Source organism: Rhipicephalus sanguineus, chromosome 10 (genome assembly GCF_013339695.2).
Source record: "Rhipicephalus sanguineus isolate Rsan-2018 chromosome 10, BIME_Rsan_1.4, whole genome shotgun sequence".
In the NCBI taxonomy this organism is placed as follows: domain Eukaryota; kingdom Metazoa; phylum Arthropoda; class Arachnida; order Ixodida; family Ixodidae; genus Rhipicephalus; species Rhipicephalus sanguineus.
Window position 1 is genome coordinate 42,517,038 of NC_051185.1, and position 13,275 is coordinate 42,530,312.

The following is a 13,275-nucleotide window of genomic DNA, read 5'->3' on the forward strand; positions in this document are numbered from 1 at the left end:
ATGTTCAGCTATAATACTTCTACATTTCTTCATGCATTGAAAATATTTCTGAATTTCCCCAGCTCTCCGTTTGCTTGTTCGCTCCCTCTCGTGATCACAGAACGCAAGAAAATAGCTCCCCGTAGCGTTGAATAAAAGAAGGAGCTTTGTAACATGTAGATTCCAACAGCTGGGTCTGCTGCAATATTTTTTTTTCATTTTCAGCATCAAGAATGGCTTTTTCAATGCATCCACTTTAATTTAAATAGTAAAATTTAGGCCAAAGGCCCCTCCCTACCTATGCCATTTTGTATATTCAGCGTACTGAGATATTGCCGCAGTTGACCTTTAGAGCTTCGTACAAGTCAGGTGTGTCAGTTCCACTATTTCAGACGACGCGAACGAGCAGACATGGATAAAAGCACAAACTAAAATGAAGCAGCAAAAGGTCCAAACGAGGTTACAAACATTCAATTTATCGGAATGTGAGGTTCCGAGAAAACTACCTTAGTAGAAAATAAAACTAGTAAAATCTCATCAGCAACAAAAAACTAACAATTAAAAGTCAATGAACAAAACTGACTCGTTGTATACAAATTAATATAATAAAGCACAGTGATCCCCATAAAATTCTAGTACCTAAATCATTTGAACGTGTAAAAAGCAGCAACAGCGTAACTTGGAACACTTCAATACATTTGAAAGAAGCAGTTTTTTAGACAGTAAAACAACGTCAACTTCTTTTACAAAAATATATTTACACAGTCTATAGAATGTCTAAATTGATTTTTGTAAGGGTTATCGCACTCGTGCATTAGAATGTGCAAGGGCCCAGTCACACCAGCGATTGGTAGAGGTTGTACGACCAAATACAATTGGGTCACTTTTGTTAAACCATCAAATCGGAGGCACAGGAGCAGAACGTCCGAAGACAGACATCGTGATGACAGGGCAAGCAAGGTGAGCAGCATGTATTGAGAGCCAATTTGCCACACACTTGCCAATGTGATCAATGATTGCTGTCAGTTTCAGATGGTCGTGCATCTCCTCTCAGAGCAAGCGTGAAAAAGGCCCAAATCCGAGTAACAACAAAAGCTGGATTACTTGCGACAGCTGGAACCACTGTGCCGGGAAATGAAGGAAGGCTTCGCTCTTCCATCTCTCTGAGCTGCCATCCCAGGCTCTCGACAGAGTGGTCGAGAGAGTTACGCTTATCCTTCTAGAGTAAGCTGCCCGCTGAATGAAATCACACTTTATTGTGACGAGTAACAGTGCGAGGCGTAAATAATAGAAGGAAATGAGAAAAGAGTGTGAACAATTTTGAAAAAAAAAACAATGGGGACAGAGAGAGAGCAAAGGAAAATTGCTGAGGTGAGCAGCAGCAAAAAGTGAGGGGTTGAAGGGGGGAGGGGGGAGCCATCATCAAAACTGTGCTCATCAGAGATGGTGCAACAAAAATCTACACGCACCCACATTGATGGTACATTTCCTAACACCTGGCCAGGGGCAGAAGAGAGGAGCATTCACGGGGGAGGGAAGACTTGAGGCAGTGCTGTAGCAGAAAGAGATGGCTGTGAGAGGAAGGGAGACCCGGGTGGGTTCCTAGCAAGAAGGGGAGAGAGCAGGGTTGCTTTGGTAGGAGAGCGGGAAAAAAATAGCGGAACCAAAGAGCGCATTAAAGGGTGTTCCTGAATGCGCGCAACTGTGCAAGCAGTCAACTTGTCCGAAGCAATTGCCGTCACTCAATTGACAAAATATGTGAAAGTCACTGAGGGATCAGGGGGTTAAAAAAACGCTGGGCATGATCACTCCTTTGTCCTCGCGATCGGTGCTTTTCTCACAAGAGCTGCATACGTGAGGAAGGTGTGGGTTGGCATTTTCCAGGAGCCCGCTGTCCTGCAACCGAGGAGGGTCGGCACTTGTCCCGCCCGGTGAACTAGTACCCTCGTGCGGTAGCATGCTGACCAGCAGCTCCCTCTCGAGCTGTATCCAATGTTGCCGTGCTGGTCTTCTTTTCCCTCACGTTCCTCCAAAGGTGTCGCATGGTTGTCTCGTTGTTGCAAGAAAAAAAAAAGCCTTGTCCCACCTCCCTCCGCCCGCAAAGGCAGGGTTGCCGGGCTTTCTTTTTTGTTCCCCATCTTGAGCACCCGTTCACTGCATCAAGAAAAAGCATGCCAGTGAGTGAGTGCTACGATGGCGCACTTAGAAAAAGGACTAAGAGAGAGCAAGTTGGTGCTTGTTTGTGTGGACCGTTTAAGCCTGGAAACCGCACAACATGAGCATCAACTAGCAGATGAACGTTTCTTACTTTGTCAAGCAGTGAACACGTGTCCTTGACTCACTGCACTATGCTGTGCAAAATCAGTCTGCTGGTTTGTACGCTTTATGGGCAGACATGAGCTTACGCCATCTTTGTTGAGTAAACAAACAGACAGCCTTGTAGCAATTTGCCGTAGGTGATGGCCAATTGACTGCGTGCCTATCCCTCACTTGACACCATCAGTCCAGTCCGTGCACTACATCTCATACCACATGTAGCCTACTCGTACATGCATCTTGAATGAGTGAAGACAGCACAATCCCAGCATGTGGCTCTGAAGACAGACACTACATTTTACCTCAAAAGTCTATGGCGACTGAACCATGCTACTCCCAACATGCTGCACTATTTCTCACTTCTGGCAAGTGGTGATGATAGTACCTGATTGCTGGGGTTTCACATGCCAAAACCCCAGTACTATTTGTGGGGTCTGAAGGTATCGCCGCTCTCGGAACACACGGCGACAGTTCACGCCGTCGAGCAACAACCACGTGTACTTTTGTTATCGTCTTTTACATACGACGAGCTTGACTGGCGAATCCTATACAAACTAGTAACACGCTAAAACCTTATACAATGGCAATAGAATACCCGGAAAACATAACACATCCAAGACAACATAAGACATACAATGCACCGCGAATGCGGCGTCGCCGATGTTTGACTCACCACAAGGGGCCGAGCCGCGGGAAACGAGCCGCGGTATCATCCTCCACAGACCCACCGCGGGAGACGTCCATCCAGGGGGCTACCAACACCTCCAAAAAAAACCCTGCCGTTTCTAGCGTGCCGACCTAACCGCCCAGACGGCGCTGCCGGCGCCACAGCGCTAAGCCTATATCGCGCGAGCACAGCGCCACTCTCGCTCAGCGGCTTTTAAACCCAGCTGCGGCCAATACGCGCGACGCGCGTGCGCCATTAGACGTAAACAACTTTACAGGGGGGTGATAGCACCCCCCACAAATTATGAGGGACGCTTAGTGGGGGACTCCGGATTACTTCAACCACCTGGGGTTTTTTAACGCGTGCCTAATAGGAGACCGGCAACACTGATCTCCCGTCACATCTGTCATCAGTTGTGGCACGTCTCCAGCACTCACGTTGTGAAGTGCATGTTTGTGAGTTTCTTTTTCAGTTTTGGTGGTTTTGTCATTGAAAAAATTACACCATCTCCCGCTAAAGGGGACCATGAGTAGATGCGAAGCCGGAGCACTTGCACGATCGCGTTCCGTTGGCATTCCTTGGGCATGCTCCGAGCTCGCGTCGTGGAACGCGAAGAGCGACGCTACGCGCGTCGTATCTTCCATCTAGCCTGGCCGTTAATTCTCACAGGGCGAGCGCGGAACGCGGTCGACAGGCGGGAGACAGGGGGCAGCGTAGGAGAGGAGAGAGAAGGGGAGGGGACGCGCATGCGCTCGAGCTCATCGCGGCGTTGCGCAGGAGAGAATTCCGGCATGTCTAGCCCGCGTTTCAGAGGAGTGGAAAGGGGAGGGGAGAAGGGGAGGGGAGAGGGAAGGTAGAGAGGGTAGGGGAGAGGGTAGATGACAGGGGGAATGGTGAGGGGGAGTGGATAGGAGGTGTGTGGAGAGGGTATGCGCATGCGCAGTAAGGATGGTCACGCCGCACACCACCACCGGATTAAGCTCCGCCTTAAGATACTTCGCATCTAAAACGTTGCTGCGATTCCAGACAGTATTACGAAAAAAACAAAGAAATATCACGAAATGTGGAGAAACAAAGAACGTAGCCACAACCGTAGGTGAACACGCTTACTAATGAGTCGACTCTTTCAGACTGGGATCGAACCGCGAGCCTGAGTTGGGCGAGTCAAAGTTAGTGATATTTTGTGGAGTTCGAGTGAGTGTGGTTGAGAAAATATTTTAGCAAGTCTGCCGAATGAGTCTGCTTGAGGAAAATTTTGGCTAGCTTGAGTCCGATTGAGCCCTAAGGGCAAAATATATATTTGTTGAGCGAGTCTGCGTAAGCTCCACATTTTTTGCTGATCTATGGTTCTATGTACTCACCTTCAGCATTACTATCAGCCTTATGTCAGCTCACATTTATACTTAGGCCTACTCACACACACTTCAATGCACCAGAGTTATGACGCCAGCTCAATATTTATTGATCAGAGGCAAGAGTTACGGAGGGGGGACAGGGGGTTCTTTGACCTCCCTCTCACAAACTCTTTCACGGGAAGTTCTCGACAAAAATGTCCTGTGTGAGTAACCTGTCTAAATAAAAATGTCCTTACTGGATTGCAACCACTGATAACTCATATTTGAAGGTATGAGACCAAAAGGCACTTGTACAACACGAAGGAAAGATGACTTTTAAGGACACAGTATTAATGAGAACCAACAGACAACAATGCCAAGGAAAGTACAGGGGATGCTATTTGTAGTATTTAGGATATAAACGTGAAGAAAGTGAAGTGGACGAAGAGATAACTTGCTGCTGGTAGAGACTGAACGTGCGACCTTTGAATAACGTGTTCGGTGCTCTACCACGGTGCTCTACCATCACGAGCACTTCCGCTCGGACGGTCATACGCGACTCTAAACGAGCAATAACGATTTTCGCTAAAGGCAGCGTAGCCGTCCCCGCAGCAAGGATCCTTGAAAAAGACCGGGGAAAAGCAACCGTCGAGCTTGTGTGGGTCCCTGCCCACTCATGGAACCCTGGGAATGAGGAGGCGCATCGTGTATCCCGAGGTCTAACAAACCGGGAGGTGCGGCCCTCGGACCCTGTTTTCCCGGGTGAGGCACTGATTTCTTATAACGACGTCACAAAGTACTACACGAATGAATGGAGGCTTTACCCTCCGCCAGATGACGACCTCACGAGAGCGCAGGCCACAATCCTCCGCCGCATACAAACGCACTCTTTCGCCAGTCCTCATATACTGGCAATTATCCCGAACGGATTATTCGAACCAACCTGTCAAAATTGTAGTCAAAATGCACTAGCTACCCAAGATCACATCTTGTGGGGATGCGGGGGCTTTCCCCCTCCAAAATCCCTCCTACCAGCTCCCTCAAAATTAACATCGGATGAACTTATCAGAACTCCCGACTGGGAGAAACAGCTGGCCATCGTTTCCTAGCCGAAAGAGTCGCTTCCTGTGTGGAGCCACCCTGAGGCGTCAGACAGTTGACTCTTAGTCAGATAAAGTTGACACCACCACCCACTTCCCATCAATGCAATCACCTGCTACAAAGTCAGCCTGACTGCATGTGACTCACATTCTTGCTCGCTGTCTTCAGACGACAGCTCACAATGGTCTTTGATCGTGGCTCTCACCTCCTCACCCATCAGCTGCTCGTTACCGACGATGCCATTGTCAAATGTGACGAAGTTAGACAAGCTCTCTGCTCCGAATGCGTCCCCGACTTGAGGCCACACCAACGGGTCCGACGTTTCGTCATGTAGGAAAGCTGAAAACCAGCCTTCCTGAGACAGTTCTTGATTACCTGTCTTTTCACTTGCTGCCAATTGCTCCCCAACATTTCGACAGGAAATCTAACATCCATATTTGACTCCCGGTTATTCTGCATGTCGAAGAGCAGGAGTTCGGCAAGCGGAGTACGGTAGGCAGCCTCAACGGAGTGCACGACTCCTTGGTCGATCGGCTGAAGCACTGAGGTCGCATTTGGAGAAACGTAGGCCAGCTCAACGGCTTCGAGCGGGGGTGGCTTATTGCGGCTGGAGCAACTGTCCAAAAAGAGCAGCACCTTCTTCTTTTGCTTGATCATTCATTTGTCGAACTGCTACAGCCAGGCGTTGAAGATGTCTTTTGTCATCCATGCCTCCGCGTTTGCAGTCCACTGCTTTACGTGCCGCAAGGCTGTTTGGATTTTCCAATCAACAACCGTTTTCATATCTCTGTGCAGTTCATGTTGCAACAAAACAACATGGTCAAACCTTCCTTGTCCGTGACAGTGGCTGCCATGTACCACCATGACAGTGGATGCTGGAAACTGCGTACAAAGTCCTGCTCGGCTTGGCCTTATAAAGCAGAACACTTTTGTCTGCATTAAATATGTCCTTGTCATTGTATCTGGCATGAAGCGTTGGTCTTCCATTCGGAGACTGCGTCAACACTCATGCTGTTGCATTTATCGCAAACTTACATGAATGTGACGTCATGCCTCGCCTTAAAACGCTCGAGCCATCCATCGCTGAAAGTGACACCGTCGTGTCCGAGGACCACGGCTAGCTGTTCCGCCCGCTCCCTTAGCAATAATCTGTTCAACAGAATATCGCAGGGATTGGGCATCGCGCAGCCACATTCAAAGTGCGGACTTAACGTCTGGGTACGTCGCCTCATGGAGCCTGAAGTGCTCGGGAGTGACTTCCCCCAACACTTGCTTGCCAATGATGCCCTTGTTCACAATTTAACGCACGGTCTGCTTGGACGGGCCCATTGCTTTTGCTATGTCCGCCCGTTTCACAACGCGTGCAACCACATTCACTATTTTTAGCTTCTGGCCGAGTGATATTTCCTTCTGCCTTCTGGAGGCCATTACCCCAGAATTTGCGGACAACTGTCAAGCACGACAACACGACAAAATAGCATAAGCTAGTGATGATCTCGCGTGACCAACGTGCTCCCAGACTTGCTTGGCTGGAAGCTGGGCTTAACCAGAGACCACCAATGTTGCCAACTGAAACCAAGACCGCAATTTCAATTCACCGTGGCTTGAGCGCGCAGAAAGCGACGTGGTCAAGTCCGTTGTCAGCCCACGTCAAAATGGCAAAAGTACACTTTATGCGCCCAACTTCGAAAAAATATGCTGGTAATCCATTGAATTGCGGTCCGTTAAAAGTGAATTTCGCTCCGTTAATTTAATACACAGACCCAACTTAGGTTGAATAATGGTCCGTTGTATCTGAAAGTTTGTTGTGCGGAGGTCTGTTACATTGAGCTTAGACTGTACCAACTAGCAACAAGATTTACCAAGTTACATTACCAATAAACGTGCAAGTTCTGTGCAGTGTCGAAAATGCCTACTTCGCTCAAGAGTGCACGTGAAAATATAGATAGTTTGTTTCAGTACCAAAAGGACAATCTTTGCATCCTTCCATGAAACGTCAACATGTATTACTTAATGCAAAATTTTGTATGGAGCTACTTTTTATCGGAAATTGTGTTTTTTTCACGATGCGGCACAAAATTTCGCTGCAGGTGACCTGGCTAGCCCTGTTGCCAAATAAGCAAGTGATGTGAGAGGTTCACTTACCTGTTTCCGCTGTGGTGCTGATGGCTTGGCCCCTCCCCCTGCAATTCCACCCTAAGGGAACTATTTCTTGTCCATTGGCTTCAGAATCTGCAAGACGGGAAGCACAGGCAGCTGTGAGAGTTTCCGCACAACAGATTCATCACTGCACGACTGTCTCCACAGCAGTGGTCTCACAGCAGGCCTACACTTCCTGCCAGTGGCCTTTGAAGCTCAACAGTAAGTGTTAGAGGTCTTTCCTCCCAAAACCATGATATAATTATGAGGGAAGCCATAGTGCAAGGCTCTGAAATTTTCGACCACCCGGGGTTCTTTAACATGCATCAAAATCAAAGTACACGGGCCTCGAGCATTCCGCCTCCATCGAATTGCGGCCGTTGTGGCCGGGATTCAATCCCGTGACCTTCGGGCCAGGAGTCGAGGACAATACTGCTCCCTCGCTTCGCCTTTGAACCTTGACAAAGGGCGCCTGCCACGCGAGTGCCATGTTTTCATGCATAGTCACATCTGCACTCGAAATGGGCGTAAACCCGGTTCCTTACTTTTTGCAATTATATTTGTCGTACACACAGTAGAAGCTTGCAAATATGTTTGTTACGAAGCAACATGAGCAACGTTCATCTCATACAATTTTTTTCTTGTTTGCATCGACTGCTTTGGACTTGGGTGGTCCGACATGTGAATTTGGATTGTTCACTCATAGCTTGTTTAGACTCATGAATTGCCTTAGGGCTGTGTTCTTCCTAAATTGCAGGTAAGTGTGGTTATTTATATTGAGGTTAAAGCAACCCTGTGTACGCTGGGTATGAAGTTAGAAATTCAATACTTCCTTATGGCAATTTCATTATGAGTTGATTATCGAGGTTTAGATGTACCTCCCGCGTAGTACCAGCAGACTGTCGCATTGATGGCACACACTTGTGACAGCGTCCGTCGATACTAAGCGTGTGATTGCAAGCACACTTGCTAACGATACTCTGCCTGTTGATCTAGTGCCTGGGCACATATGTCCGAGGAGTCAATGCATGATATGCTCAGCCACAGTATCCAAGAAGTGCGCACTTGATGGACACAGTGTAATTAGTCAATGTATAAAAAGTTTAATCCGACGAGTCTGTACGCAAAAGGTACAAGAAGTCCGGCAATGGAATGATCAGCCATGCTCCTTTCAGTTGGAAGAACCTGAACCACTGCATGGTCTCACTAGGAAGGAGGAATGATGACGCCCACTCCTCACCTGGAATGAGCACATGAGGTCCGCGTCAACACTCATCATGCCACCAGCATTGTCAAACTCGCCACAGTAGTTTGGTGCCGAAAATATTGTCACAAGTTGTCGCTTGGCAAAGAACTCGTAGCCGTCTTCCACCACCTGTGCACGAGGAAAAGAGAAAGTTCACTGTATCCTGAGAATGCTTTATTATTATTCATTATTGCAACAGCACCCTGAAATGATTTTTGAAAGTCAAGCAGAAGACTGCAACACAAGAGAAAGAAGACCATTTTGAACCATAACCAACTCGCCGAGTATCGCATTCTATTGGAATTAAGCCTTGATACAGCAAACACAAGAAGAAAGTGTTGTCGTCATTCACAGACAAAGATGAAATGTTGTTTGGGAGTGAGGGCAACGGGCACCAAGTAAATTGCTATTCTGTGAACGTAAAGTTTGTCTTTTGTTCAGGCAGCCATATTTCCCCATGAGAAACGTATAGGCAACCGAAGCCAGAAAAAAAAATCACTGTGACTTCTACATTATCGGGGCGCTCGGCGGCTGGAGCGCTCGTAGAAGACAACGAAAATCGCGTGTGCACTCGGGTCATGGGGCAGCCGCTGGCAGAGGGCAGTCGGGGCCGAGGATTGGAAGAGTAAAGATGTGTCTCTTTGTGTCTCGGCCTCATCTCTGAGGGGTTCAGGGCCAGCCGCCGCCCAAAGCCCTACAACATCTATGGGGCAGCATCGCAATTTTTTACTGCAGCCCCATAGATGTAGAAGTACTGACTCGCGGAAGCTTATTTGAATCCCAAGTGCACATTTTGTGTACGCTTCGGCTGTGGCGTACTTGGGCTGTGGCGTACCCTTTAGCTCCTGTCCTACCCTTTAGCTCCTGTCATTCTAAGCTTGTTAAGCGTAGTATCGCCAACCTCTGCTTGCTAAACGTTTTCAAGAAATCCTGTCCCCATCGTGTAGCGGAGAGTTTCGGCAAGCAGGTAAAGCGCCTGGAAGAGGCAGGCTTTCCGCAAGTTGTACTGGTTTCGGTAGCTGAAACAATTTTGAAGAAATCGCGAACCCGCCAAGTGACCCAAGAGCCATCTCGTGAGAAAGAAAAAGTGGCTGTGATACCATATCTTCATCGCGTGTCCCACAACCTAAAGAAGATTGCTGAGCGAGCAGATGTAAAGGTGATCTTCTCTGCACCTTTGAAAATGTCTAAACTTTGCAAAATGACGAATCCTTGCCTCCGAAAAGCACCAGCCTGTACCATAAACCATGAAACTAAATATGTCGAATGCCAGGTTGGCGTGGTCTACGATATTCCCCTGTCTTGTGGCAAAAAGTACGTAGGCCAAATTGAGCAGTGTTTAAATGACAGGCTCAGGCAGCATTGCAACAATGTTAGGAATGGCAGAGAGGGTCACCTGGCTATACATTGCAGAGATTGCAAGTGTGTACCAGATTTTCGCGCATGTTCCGTGATTGCCAAAAGTCGAGACAAGTGGAATAGATTGATAATTGAGGCACAGAAGATTATTGAAGCCGGTGATCGTTGCGTGAGTGTGGCCTCCGTATCTTTATCGCAGAAAGAGTTGCAATATCTCAATGCGACTGCGCAGCAAAAAACATGACAACACTGTGTGCATAAATAGCATCTGTTTTTTCTTGGAATAAACATTGTTGGCAGTGGCGCCCTGTGTGTGTGTCTCCCTTCTCGTCCGTGTCTTCTTTGCGCCTACAAATTCGAATCGTACTAACCATTTACAGCAAAACCTTGATTCTAATCTCGCGTGGTCACAAAAAAAAAGTCAGAGTTTCGCCGCAACGGCTAAGCAATGAATGCGATCGCAACAATTTTAAATGTAACGCGAAGAACGGATACCAGCTCGAAATTTCCAGCGCGTCGCTCAAGCACAAAGGACGCACGAAAAGAACACACACAGCACCAGTGCGAACTAACATGCGTCACAGCTCGACACTTGAAGCGCCCTGCTCAAACATAAAGCAGGACGCATGAAACGAAAGAACAGGTACACCCGGGACGAGCGCGAACTAATTGCCACAGCTGTTACTTATTTCTGTTTGGACAGCGCGCTCCTTTCGCAAACGCGGCAGCTGCAGCGAGCGAAGGGACCTTCGTACGCTCTGTGACTTCAGCGCGGACATCGCACGGAAAGCACATGACAGACAACCCTCTGCTGCACTCACCCCCCCCCCCCGCCCGCCTTTTACAGCGAAAGCTGTTATGAGATCATTTCAACGGCCGTTTTTGGCGCCGTAGTTGTCCGCCGCCGCCGCCACCGGTGTCCGTAACCACTATCGCTCGAAATAAGAAAAAAAAACGAAATAAAGAAATTTCCAGGATGGAATGGGGTTCGAACCTGGGCCCTCTGCGTGGGAGCCCAGTGTTGTACCTCAGAGCCATGCCGGTGCTTGGAACTGCCTTGCACGAAGACGCTATACAGGCTTCATGTCCAGAAGGAACCACATTAACATATGTAATTTAGTGTGGTAGAAGAGTGAAATAACCACGCACCACACGACGCGAATTCTGTAACCAGGCGTCACACAATGCGAATTGCGCAACGAGTGGGCTGTTGGATGCTTCCAACCCATTACAAGGGCCTCTGCAATAATTCTTCATCGTCATCAGTCACAACACCAACAGAGTGCGCTTAATGCCTTACATGTTTTAGCGGGTACCATGGCTCTCCGTTGAATGACAAAAAATGGCATACTGGCTGCTTCCCCACTTCACAGAAATTATGATTTATAGCGTAGTGGGTTCCTCGCAAGTGCACTTGTATTGGTTGCCAAGGAAGCCCATAAGCCCATCATCCATTTCGTCAGGGTCTAAATAATTTTCTTCGCTTCTCTCTCTGTCTCTCTTTCTCACGTCAACGTATGTTATATTGCATGGTGGGAGAGTGAAATAGCGACGGGGAGTCACCCAATGCGAATTACGTAACTGGTGAGCCGTTTAATGCTTCCAACCCATTACAAAGGGCTGAGCCACAATTCTTCATCGTCATCAGTCGTCACGTAAACAAAGTGCACATAATGCCTTACATATGTGTAGCTGGAACCTCGCTTCTGCGTACAATGACGAATAATGGCGTTGTAGGTGCTTCCCAACTTGACAAATATTGTGATTTATGGCGTAGTGGATACCTTGCTAGTGTAATTTTATTAGTAGCCCTAAGAGAGTTTACAACGGACTCTAAAAATGCCACAGTTAAAGCTGAAATTTGGGCTAGTTGGTCTTGACTTAAATACATAATATAGCGGAACAAAACAAGGACAGAGAAAGAAGCACACAGGTCGACCGCTAGCCGCTCTTCCGCTTTCGCTCTTCCAGCTTTCGCTCTTCCAGCTTCCAGCTTCGCTCTTCCGCTCTTCCAGCTTTCGCTGTGACTGTGCTGCGCTTTCCGCGCAGGCCTGTTTTTTTTCCCCGGATAAGCGCACGAATGCGACCACGCCCTATAGGGCGAAGAGAAACGGCGTTCACAGTAGCGGGGTGAGCTGGCCGGCGCCTTTAAGTGCGCCCGTTGCGCTCCTAGCGCCATCTCGCTGGTAATGAAGAAACGCTTAGAAGCGCCTGCCGTCTCTGAGTACTGCGGTAAAGGGTGTGTATGTATATAACGCTCGCCGTGAGCCATCTCGACGATCTGCGCTTCGTGGCATAGTGGTTAGAGCCACGTGCTGCGGATCGAGAAGTCGCTGGTTCGATTCCGCGCTTCGGAAGCTTTTTTCGGAATTATTTTTCTTTGGGACATTATATATATATATATATATATATATATATACATACATATACATATACGCAGCCTGACGACGGCGACGGCAAAAACCAGCCGAGACTGTCCATAGAATAGCTATCGCAATAAAATATTCACAGCGTCTGACATTCTATGACCAGAAAACAGAAAATTAGTATTCGACAAAAGAAACCTTGCGTACACTTTCATTTATCGTTTCGCAGGGCCACAGTAACGTCATGAACAGCTCTGAATGATTGCCAGTAAAGGTTTTAAATGTCAACATACTTGCACTTGTAAATATACGGCGCATGTCGTTAAAGAATCGGATGTGTTGTGACCCGTGGTCGCTAGTAGCCCCTTCCTAATTTAGTACGCTTTTCCACATGACACCAGAGTACAGCGCTGAAAGTGAGTAAATGAGTGCTTTGCACGCAATAGATAAAGGCCACAAAGTTTTAGAACCGCTTTTCTTTGTTCTTCTTTTATTATCGGGGTGGTGTTGGGGATTATTTTCGTAAGATTTACGGTCTTGCCTGCACAATCTGGAGATTTGCTCAAAATTCGCGAGTCTCCCTTGCAATCGGAGAGTTGGCAGGCGTCCTCAACAATCGTGCATGTTGACCTTACGAGGCCCAACTATTCACGAAGACCGTCCGCTTCCTCTTTCGGTATTCGTCCACTTTTCATAGGATATCCGACTGTGAGGACGTGGCTTCCATCGACGTGGCCGGCACGTGTAAACACAGTTCAACTATGCTGC

The 13,275-nt window shown here is 47.9% G+C and overlaps 1 protein-coding gene across 1 annotated transcript in view; it reads right to left on the reverse strand.

Moving 5' to 3' along the window:
* Positions 1-8,505: 8,505 nt before the first annotated feature.
* LOC119406361 (serine/threonine-protein phosphatase PP1-gamma catalytic subunit B-like) overlaps positions 8,506-13,275 on the reverse strand; it is a 28,734-nt gene continuing 23,964 nt past the window's right edge. Inside the window, exons 4-5 of the mRNA XM_049420059.1 lie at positions 8,777-8,911; positions 8,506-8,535 (exon numbers count right to left, since the gene is read on the reverse strand). Of these exons, the coding sequence (XP_049276016.1) occupies positions 8,506-8,535; positions 8,777-8,911 (165 nt within the window). The remainder of the gene's footprint in view (positions 8,536-8,776; positions 8,912-13,275) is intronic.